General features: G+C 43.5%; 1 protein-coding gene across 2 annotated transcripts in view; it reads right to left on the bottom strand.

The window, feature by feature from the left end:
* The window catches only part of DSTYK (dual serine/threonine and tyrosine protein kinase), a 46,825-nt gene extending 39,126 nt beyond the window's left edge, over positions 1-7,699 (bottom strand). For both annotated transcript variants that reach the window (XM_030220794.1, XM_030220793.1), the window contains exon 1: positions 7,482-7,699. In XM_030220794.1, the coding sequence (XP_030076654.1) occupies positions 7,482-7,647 (166 nt within the window). In that variant the 5' untranslated portion in view covers positions 7,648-7,699. The remainder of the gene's footprint in view (positions 1-7,481) is intronic.
* Positions 7,700-11,054: the final 3,355 nt, after the last annotated feature.

Genomic DNA, 11,054 nt, shown 5'->3' on the forward strand with positions numbered 1-11,054 from the left:
AAATGAGAAGTACCACAAAAAAAAAAAAAAAAGTCACACCAAAGTGCACAAGAGTTCAATTCCAAAAGCCTTCAGACACTGGTATAATGCAATACCCAAACCCAGACTAAACAGCTACTTGTATACCACAAAGAAGTTAATTACTATACAAATATATTCTTAATTAAGCTATCCTGCACAAGCACCTAAGCTATATGGAAATATATGCCTCTATGTTATGAAAGCAAAAAAGCACCATAAATCCAAATGGAGCAATAAATTCAGATACAGTAACGCTGTTTTCCCTGTTTACATCTGTTCCAGTTCAATAAAAGTGCTACTGAATTTTATAGTATCTGCTTATGAGATTTAGTGGGTGACTTGTTGACCTGAACATGTATACCCTGGAGGAAAGGAGAAACAGGGGTGATATGATACAGACGTTCAAATATTTGAAAGGTATTAATCCGCAAACGAACCTTTTCCGGAGATGGGAAGGCGGTAGAACGAGAGGACATGAAATGAGATTGAAGGGGGGCAGACTCAGGAAAGATGTCAGGAAGTATTTTTTCACGGAGAGAGTAGTGGATGCTTGGAATGCCCTCCCGCGGGAGGTGGTGGAAATGAAAACGGTAACGGAATTCAAACATGCGTGGGATAAGCATAAAGGAATCCTGTTCAGAAGAAATGGATCCTCAGGAGATTAGCCGAGATTGGGTGGCGGGGCTGGTGGTTGGGAGGCAGGGATAGTGCTGGCCAGACTTATTCGGTCTGTGCCCTGAAAAAGACAGGTACAAATCAAGGTAAGGTATACACATGAGTTTATCTTGTTGGGCAGACTGGGTGGACCGTGTAGGTCTTTTTCTGCCGTCATCTACTATGTTACTATCAAGCTCATTTTCAAAGCACTTAGCCTCCCAAAGTGCTTTGAAAATATGCCTCTAAGTTACATAATATGTATCATTAGTCTTATGCTAACATTGCATTATATTCTGGTATTTGATTTCCAGTTCTGTTAAATGTGTATATTTTTGATACTGTTTCACGGTAGTTCTATTATTAGGTTTCAATTTACTGTTTTCAAGTTTTCCTCATTTATTGTATTTATATTTATTCTTTGTCATTTTACTATTGTTATGCTGTTAACAAAATTGTAAGTTTTATGTTAAACATAAATAGCAAAACATATACTGTACGCAAATGTACACCACTACACTAGCCCTTAAGCCTACTGTGTCACCTATATATAGGTACAGTACTCACCGGCCTCCCACTCAGCCATCTATCCCCCCTTCAATCAGTTCAGAACGCTGCTGCACGTCTTATATTCCACCAAAACCGATATACTCATATCACCCCTCTCCTCAAATCACTTCATTGGCTTCCGATCAGTTATCGCATACAATTCAAGCTCCTCCTCCTTACCTACAAATGCACTCAGTCTGCAGCTCCTCACTACCTCTCCACCCTCATCTCCCCCTATGTTCCCGCCCGTAACCTCCGCTCACAGGACAAAGCCCTTCTCTCAGTACCCTTCTCCACCACTGCCAACTCCAGGCTCCGCTCATTCTGCCTTGCCTCACCCTATGCCTGGAACAATCTTCCTTTACCCATACGCCATGCCCCCTCCCTACCCAGCTTCAAATCTCTGCTTAAAACCCACCTCTTCAATGCTGCCTTCGGCGCCTAACCGCTTGAGAAGTATAGAATGCCCCAATCTATCCCCCCTATCAGATTAACTGTTCACTCGTCCTCTAGATTGTACACTTGTCTTTAGATTGTTCTCTTGTCTTTTAGATTGTAAGCTCTTTGAGCAGGGACTGTCCTTCTATGTTTAAATTGTACAGCGCTGCGTAACCCTAGTAGCGCTTTAGAAATGCTAGTTAGTAGTAGTAGTAGTAGTAGTAGTACAGTAGGTGGGCTCACACTTTCTACCACAACTGTTCCAATTAGAGTGGGATATGGGCCTGTCTCCCCTTTTCTGCAGTCCACTGCATCCACCACTAGGTTACTCCAGGGATCTGCCTGCTGCTCTAAGAGGAATGGCCATTATATGTGCAGCTGTCAGAGCCTGCTGTGTATCGTTACTTTCACTTCTTAGGGGAGTGGAAGGGGGGTCAGTGACCCCTGGGTGATTAAAGGGAGGGAGGGGAATCATGTCTGTGTCCTCCAGCGATCTGGTCAGTTCAGGCATCTTTTTGGCACTGTCGTTACTGAAACGGATCCAGCCCAAAATGTAATTTTTTGCCCTGCATGTTTTTACAATGTTCCGTTACCACAGAAAAAAATGTGTAAATCATAAGCCCAGCTCAGCCCCGCCAAAATACACCTCCAACACACCCTTTTAAGATTTAGTCAAACTGCATACGAACTACATAGCAAAGTGACTTAATTGATTTTTTTTACAAAATGTCCAAATTGCTATTTTTGAAATCCACCTGCCACATTGTACCTCTTTTTGGACATTTTCCTGTTTTGAAAATGGGCTGTTCTAGAGGGCTGTGGCCTTTTTGTATATAGAAACATTTTGGGAACACTACTTGTAACTGTTTTAGCAAGTGGAGTGGAGGAGTAGCCTCATGGTTAGTGCAGCAGGGTTTGACTCCCACTGCAGCTCCTTGTGACCTTGGGCAAGTCACCTAACCCTCCATTGCCCCTGGTACAAAAACCTAGACTGTGAGCCCTCAAGGGACAGAGAAAATACCTATATATAATGTGTACTAGCCGTTGAGCCCATAAAAATGGGCTGGTATTGGAGTTTTCCTTCCCCCCCCCCCCGCGAGGTCGCCACCGCTCCCCCCCCTCGGAGTCGCCGCCACCGCTGCCACCCCTCCACCCAGCCCGGGCCCTCTCTTCGCTTCTGAACTTACACATCCATTTGCCGAACACAGCAAGGCACATCAGCTGAGCTGCCGTGGGCCCTTCCTTCTCTGCCTGTGGCCCCGTCCTCCTGTGACGTAACGTCAGCAAGGGCGGGACACAGGCAGAGAAGGAAGGGACAGCTCAGCTGATGTGCGTTGCTGCGTTCGGCGAATGGATGTGTAAGTTCAGAAGGGAAGAGAGGGCCCGGGCCGGGTGGAGGGGTGGCGGCGGCGACTCCGAGTGGGGGGGGGGGGGGTAGGGGTAGCAACCTCGGCGGCGCAGTTTCCCCCTCTGTCCTGCCCCTCCCATCATCACGTATTGACGCGGGGGCGGGACAGACAGGGAAGTCTCTACTGCGCATTTGCGAGTGAGTACGGTCACTCGCCGTTTATATGTTTGATAGTGCTATGCACATCTAGTAGCGCTATAGAAATGGTTAGTAGTAGTAGTAACAACAAATTCAGAGCTTTCCAAACTCCCCTACACGCCCATGAAAAACGACTGGTTATGACCCTCAGTATCCAGGATGCAGTGCCAATTCTTAATAAGTTAATACTATTTATTGGAATTTATTAACCGCCTTTATGAAGAGATTCACCCAAGGCGGTGTACAGTAGGTACAGTTTAACATAAAACTTATAATTTTGTTAGCATAACAATAATAAAATAACCAAGAATAAACAAACACAATAAATGAGGTAAACCTGAAAACAGTAAACTGAAACCTAATAATAGAACTACTGTGAAACAGTATAAAAAATGTACACATTTAACAGCACTGGAATTCAAATACGTTGGAACCACTGCTTATTAACATATGTATGAATGATTTGGAAAAGGGAATAATATGTGAGGTGATCAAATACTGCTGATGGCACAAAATTATTGAACACTGTAGTTAAATTGCAAGGTGATTGTGAAGAACTGTGTAAGGATCGGTGGGATCTCTACGAGACTAGGGGGATCAGGCAGCAAAATCCAAGATCTGTCTTCCGCAGTCTAGTGCAATCACTTGTACTCAGTCACCTGGACTACTGCAACTCATTATACGCAGGATGCAAGGAACAAATACTGAAGAAACTTCAAACAGCCCAGAATACAGCAGCCAGACTCATCTTCGGAAAACCAAAATACGAAAGCGCAAAACCCTTACGGGAGAAACTACACTGGCTACCACTCAAGGAACGCATCACTTTTAAAGTATGCACCTTAGTCCACAAAATCATTCACGGTGAAGCCCCTGCATACATGTCCGACCTAACTGACCTGCCACCCAGAAACGCTAAAAGATCGTCCCGAACCTTCCTCAATCTCCATTTCCCTAAGTGCAAAGGCATAAAGTACAAAGTACTGCACGGATCGACTTTCACATACATGAGCACACAATTCTGGAATACACTACCACATACAGCCTGAAAATGACCTACGAACTGACCGACTTCCGCAAACTACTAAAGACTTATCTCTTCGAGAAAATCTACGGCAAGGATCAAAACACATGAAGCCCATACAATCTCATAGACACGCGCCAATACGCTCTCTGAAATCTCTTCTCCCGCGCTCTCACCACTCCTAAACCCTACCCACAGATAAAATTGTCAGACCTCCCTGTTCCCTCTACTATGTTTTGCCCCCCTCTCAACTCACCACTGTTATATTCCACTGTTCTATCCCCTAAGAATATCCTGAATTTACTCTGCCTTATATAATTCTTCACAATGTAACCCATAATTGTACTGCAACCAATTGCACTTCCATCATTTACAATGTATTGTAAGCCACACTGAGCCTGCAAATAGGTGGGAAAATGTGGGATACAAATGCAAATAAATAAATAAATAAAATGGCAGAGAAGTTATGGTGGGCAAGTGTAAAAGATGAAGGGAGGAAAGAAAAATCCTAACTGCAAGTATACAGTGCAGGGATCTATATTAGGAGAATGTGTGTTTTGTTTTTTTTTTGGAATCAAATCCTGGAGTTTCTCTGAGGTGAAGCTTCCTTTAAAAAAATTTAAGACACATACTGGGACCCTTTTACCAAGCTGCGGCAAAAGGTTGGTGTTGCTTAAAAATGGGAATTTTCTACTGTTTCATTATCAACAAAACAGAAAGCAGTATTTCTAAAGCTACCATGATAAGAATGCCAAAAATGTTACTTAACACTTCCTTTTTAGTCAAGCAGTTTCCCTCATTTCCCTCACAGCCAGTAAGCGTGTTAGAGAAAAGGATTTAATATCACTGCACTGCCTACAGTCTCATCCATCTAGTCATGACATGACTTTTTGCACCTGTAAGTTATAGATGCTGCTAGCTTTCTGCAGGATCCTAACTGGATCATAACCACAGTATCGGTCAAAAGTCTCATCACCTGCTTATACCCAGATCTGACTTCTTTGCACAATGTAAGCTTTGATCCTAAAATAAAAAAAAACTTTCTATTTCAAAGCAACAATCCCAGACCAACCCTCAGACATCATGTACTGTACTATGAACAGAAATGGCAATGTTCCAGGGCCTTTTTCTATAGCGAAAGGGAATAGCCTAATGGTTCGAGCACTGGGCTGAGAACCAGGGAAGCCCAGATGATACCACTGCTGTTCTTTGCAATCTTGGGCAATTCATTTGGCCCTGTTTTAGCTCAGGTTAAAACAGATGGTAAGACCTCCCAGAGCAGGGAAATACCTATTGTGCCTGGCTGTAACTCACCTTGTGCTTGCTTGGAAAAAGGTGTGAGCTAAATCAAATAAAATATCTGTGCTCACCTTATCATCATGCATGTGGAGTATTCAGAGGGAGCTTTTGCTACGATTGTTGCAATTTAAACAAATTGTCTGATGTCTGCTAGAAAGAAAAAGTCACCTCAAGCCTGTAACATTTCCTCACACCGCTATTAAAAATGTCACAGGCACCATTTAGAACAGATACACTGGCATGGCAACAAGAATCTGGGGATAACTGTTGGCAAGAAAGCTATTTAAACTTAGGACATACAGACCCCCCTCTTGCAGGTAGACAAATAAAGCTTAATGAACCTCCAAAAGACCCCAAATAATTGATATATAGTAACAGGGGAAGACAAGGTCCAAACTTTTTTTTTCTTGTTTGTTTTTTTTGCAACTATGGCAATCTCAATTAAATCCATGCTTTCATTTTATAAAAGGCAAACAAACATTACAAGTTCAATAAAAGTAGAGGAGTGTGGTAGCCGTGTTAGTCCACTCTTAAGGTTATCAAAAGAAATCAAACAAAAGAAAATAAGATGATCCCTTTTTTATTGGACATAACTTAATACATTTCTTGATTGAGGAAGAAGGGCAACCTTGGAAAGCTAATCAAGAAATGTATTAAGTTATGTCCAATAAAAAAGGGATCATCTTATTTTCTTTTCCATGTTTTATTTTGTTTGATTTCTATAGATTCTACATGGAATGTTGCTATTCCACTAGCAACATTCCATGTAGAAGTCAGCCCTTGTAGATCACCAATGTGGCCGCGCAGGCTTCTGCTTCTGTGAGTCTGACGTCCTGCACGTACGTGCAGGACGTCAGACTCACAGAAAAAGAAGCCTGCGCAGCCTTCTACATGCAATGTTGCTAGTGGAATAGCAACATTCCATGTAGAATCTCCAATAGTAGCAACATTCCATGTAGAATCTCCAATAGTATCTATTTTATTTTTGTTATATTTGTACCCTGCGCTTTCCCACTAATGGCAGGCTCAATGCGGCTTACATGGGGCAATGGAGGGTTAAGTGACTTGCCCAGAGTCACAAGGAGCTGCCTGTGCCTGAAGTGGGAATTGAACTCAGTTCCTCAGGACCAAAGTCCACCACCCTAACCACTAGGCCACTCCTCCACTGTTGCTACTATTGGAGATTCTACATGGAATGTTGCTATTCCACTAGCAACATTCCATGTAGAAGTCGGCCCTTGCAGATCACCAATGTGGCCGCGCAGGCTTCTGTGAGTCTGATGTCCTGCACGTACGTGCAGGACGTCAGACTCACAGAAACAGAAGCCTGCGCAGCCTTCTACATGGAATGTTGCTAGTGGAATAGCAACATTCCATGTAGAATCTCCAATAGTAGCAACATTCCATGTAGAATCTCCAATAGTAGCAACATTCCATGTAGAATCTCCAATAGTAGCAACATTCCATGTAGAATCTCCAATAGTAGCAACATTCCATGTAGAATCACCAATGGTATCTATTTTACTGTCATAGTAATGCTTGAATGTTTTCACTTATATACACTGTCAGCTAGCACATTTGCTTATTTCCGATCTGAGGAAGAAGGGCAACCTTCGAAAGCTAATCAAGAAACGTATTAAGTTATGTCCAATAAAAAAGGGATCATCTTATTTTCTTTTGTTTGATTTCTATTGATAAGTTCAATAAAACAAATTCCCGGCCCCCCAATACACAAATGCATCAGAAAATGCGGTGCAGAAGGAAACCTGCCATTGAACCTGCGATGCAATTGGGGGTGGGGGGAGGGGGTGGTGCAAGAGGTCAGTTCAAAGAGGGGTGGAGGAGGAGGTGGCATCCCCCGGGGCAGTGCCAGGACTCTCTAGATGGGTAAAGCGAGGGGGGAGGGTGTGGGGAAGTAGCAGCCAGTCCCCCTCCCCCCTTTCTCCTCACCGGGGGGGTCGGATCCTGGCGCCCCCTGGCTGTAGGTCAGCCTGACATCGCGCAAGAAGCTGTGGGTTTCGCACACGTTGTGCTGCAGCCGCCCCAGGTACTTATTGTAGCGGCTGAAGACGCGGCTCAGGTCCCGGCTCGCGCCACCGCCTCCACCGCCCTCCATCCTGCGCGCGGCCTCCGCCGCCGCCGACAGCAAACAAAACCGCCCCCACCACCGCGCGCCACGCAGCCCTTATCCGCCGCGCGCCGCCGGGGCCGCCGGGACTCGTAGTTCCCCGCCACGCTCTGCCGACGCCCGACTCCCTTCCCACTTCCGGCCGGCTGGCGCTGCTGGAGCTGTGCGCGTGGCGTCACGCCGTCACGTGACGCGTCACGTACGCTGGCTATCGCTCCGCCTCCCCTAGTTTCTTCTGCTCCTACGCGAAATAACTCATCATGTAAATGTGCGCTAGACGGGAACCAGAGCCAGGTTACTTACAAGAACTCTGACTTCCCTTCCTCCAGCGTGTTAAGCTCCTTCCTGTCACATTCAGTAATTTTACATTCAACATTTTGTTTGTTGACGTTCCTTTCTATGTAGCTATTAAGTGAACTAATTGCTACCACTTTGTTTTGCTTAGCCTTCAGTGGAGGTGTAGCCTAGTGGTTAGTGCAGTGGACTATGATCCTGGGGAACTGGGTTCAATTCCCACTGCAGCTCCTTCTGACTCTGGGCAAGTCACTTAACCCTCCACTGCTCCTGGTACAAAATAAGTACCTGAATATATGTAAACTGCTTTGAATGTAGTTGCAAAAACCTCAGAAAGGCGGTATATCAAGTCCCATTTCCCTTTCCCCCTTTCCCTTATGACATCACAATATCAGAAGTGAGCCAAGTATGGGGCAATCAAGCCATTGTGACATCACTGATGAGGTTGGCTCTTATTGGTGGAATGAGTGGAGGAGTAGCCTAGTGGTTAGTGCAGTGGACTTTGGTCCTAGGGAACTGAGTTCGATTCCCACTGCAGCTCCTTGTGACTCTGGGCAAGTCACTTAATCCTCCATTGCCCCTGGTACAAAATAAGTACCTGAATATATGTAAACTGCTTTGAATGTAGTTGCAAAAACCCAGAAAGGCGGTATATCAAGTCCCATTTCCCTTCCCTTACCAAGTTGGAGGGAGGTTACTCATTTACTAAGGCTAAATAATGTGGGGTTAATGCACAAGAACAGACTACTGCAAAATGTACTAAAGCATTTTGGTAATTTGCCTATTTTCATTCAGTAAACCCCACATTATCTAGTTTTTTTTTAATATTTTTTGAGGGGGCAGAGAGTGGGCATTCCTGCGTTCCGGTTAGCAAGTTATGATTAGTGTGCAATAACTGGATAACACAGAGTGAACATGGGAGCACCGAACACCTCCTAAATAGGAAGTCATAAGTGCTCTTGCATTAATTTTTTTGCAGGTTGTGTGCAGTAATGGCAATATGAGCTTATGACCTGCAAATAAAAAACATAAATCACTAAAATAGTATTCAATCTGGGCTTAGTGCATGGAAAACTCCCACCTTAGAACACATTAAGTACAGATTTCACTGCACTTTAGTAAAAGGGACTCTTAAGTGCCCAAGATTCTGGGTGAATGTAAATTCAACACAAAGGTTTTCTTGTGCTATTAAAAATTTCCTATTAATTTTTTCAATTGAAAGAATTACTCAAAAAGCATAATGCCAATGACTATTAAAGCTGCAAAATTGTGCTTTCATCCTCTCCCCCTTCCTTCAGCTCCAGGTAATAGGAAGGGAAACAAAAGCCCTAATTCCATTTTTACTAGTATTTGTTAGTACTACTACTACTACTACTACTTAGCATTTCTATAGCGCTGCCAGGGTTACGCAGCGCTGTACAAGTTAGTAGTAGTGAAATAATGACCTTTTCACTTTTCCCACTTCCAGGAAAGCAATGAAAATGGAGAGTTCTAACTCTTGGTTTTAAGTATGTTTATTCTACAGCGCTACTATCTGGTATTTGCTATGTTGCTGATGCATATTTAATTGACTTTGTGTGTAGCTGTCAAGTGTTTGAGTAACAAAAGGCAGAAATGTTCATAATTTATGAACAAGGGAGGAGCCTAGGCTGCAAACTGTCTTTGCCTGGTGCACCAGGGCCAAAGGTTCTACAGACCTGCCCTGCTCTAGCGAACTAAACCTCGAATGCAGACCACATGGCAATACACACATACACTGTAACACAAGTGGGACTGTGATAGAAGTGTCATTTTACATGCATTAAAAAAATTAAATTCACTCAGCCCGGCCGTTTTACTAAACTACGTTAAGTGCTAACATGCTCTTAATGCAGGAATAAAGGCTTACCGCAAAATCTGTTAAAAGCATTTTGTGATCATTTGCCTGTCAGCGTGAGCTAATTGTATGCTATTTATTTGTGGAGGGAGGGGACATCATGGGTGGGGAATGGGTGTGGAAAGGAGGTGGTAAGTGCTCCCAATATTTTTGCAGGTTTCATACACTAATGGAAAAATATGCACAGGACCTGAAAAAAGGAAAAAGCCCTATATTTGGGTTGTGCTACAAATGGGCTTAGCCCACAGGAAAGTCCCGCGTTAAACATGCTAAGCCCATTTCTTAATGCCTTTCATCAAAAGGGTTCCTAGATTAGGGTTTCCCAAATCTGTCTTTGGATCCCCACAACTAGTTGGGAGTGAAGACCAAGGGCTTACAGGTTATTGTGGTTCTGTAAAATAATAGCAGTAGCCAGGGAGTGTGGACCTCTTTCTGCTGTACCCTAGATATTCTCAGCTCCTCTGTCAGTGGATCCAGTCAACCCAACCAACAATGTGGTACAAGTCACACTATTAGACAACAGGCATCGTATTCATTTATGCAGCATACTAATTAACTACAATATCTGTAGGACATCGATTCTCAACCCAGTCCTTGAGACCCTACAGCCCGACAAGTTTTCAGGATACCCAAAACGAATAAGGCAATAATAACAAAATAATCCACAACAATGTCAAAATTATATCAAAATAGTACAAAATGTATGTAATGAAAAAGGAAGGAAAAACCTCAAAGAAGCTCAATACCTCAATGAAGGTTTAGAGAGCTGATGGATCCCATTGATCCTTGCTTCATCATAGGCAAAAACCTTCCGAAAATAGCAACAAATCAATCAACATGCCAAAAAGGCTGATGAGAAATGACAATCAATTATCTCAGAAACAGAAGCTGAGTACTTCAAACAGCTTCTGGTTGCAAACATGTCCCTAAGCCAACGATGGCCAGTGTTTCGTTGAAAACTGCTTTAGGGTCCCAGAAGGCAAAAAATGTAATTTAAACATTGTTTCTTTCTCTATAATATCACCAAAATTCATCTTTCCTTTCTGAGCACACTACCAGAACCCTTATCCACACTCTTATCACCTCTTGCTTTGACTATTGCAACTTGCTTCTCACAGGTCTCCCATTTAGCCATCTCTCTCCTCTTCAATCTGTTCAAAATTCTGCTGCACGACTTATATTCCACCAGTGTCGCTATGCTCATTTTAGCCCTCTCCTCAATTCA

The sequence above is a fragment of the Microcaecilia unicolor genome, chromosome 12 (assembly GCF_901765095.1).
Source record: "Microcaecilia unicolor chromosome 12, aMicUni1.1, whole genome shotgun sequence".
Classification (NCBI taxonomy): domain Eukaryota; kingdom Metazoa; phylum Chordata; class Amphibia; order Gymnophiona; family Siphonopidae; genus Microcaecilia; species Microcaecilia unicolor.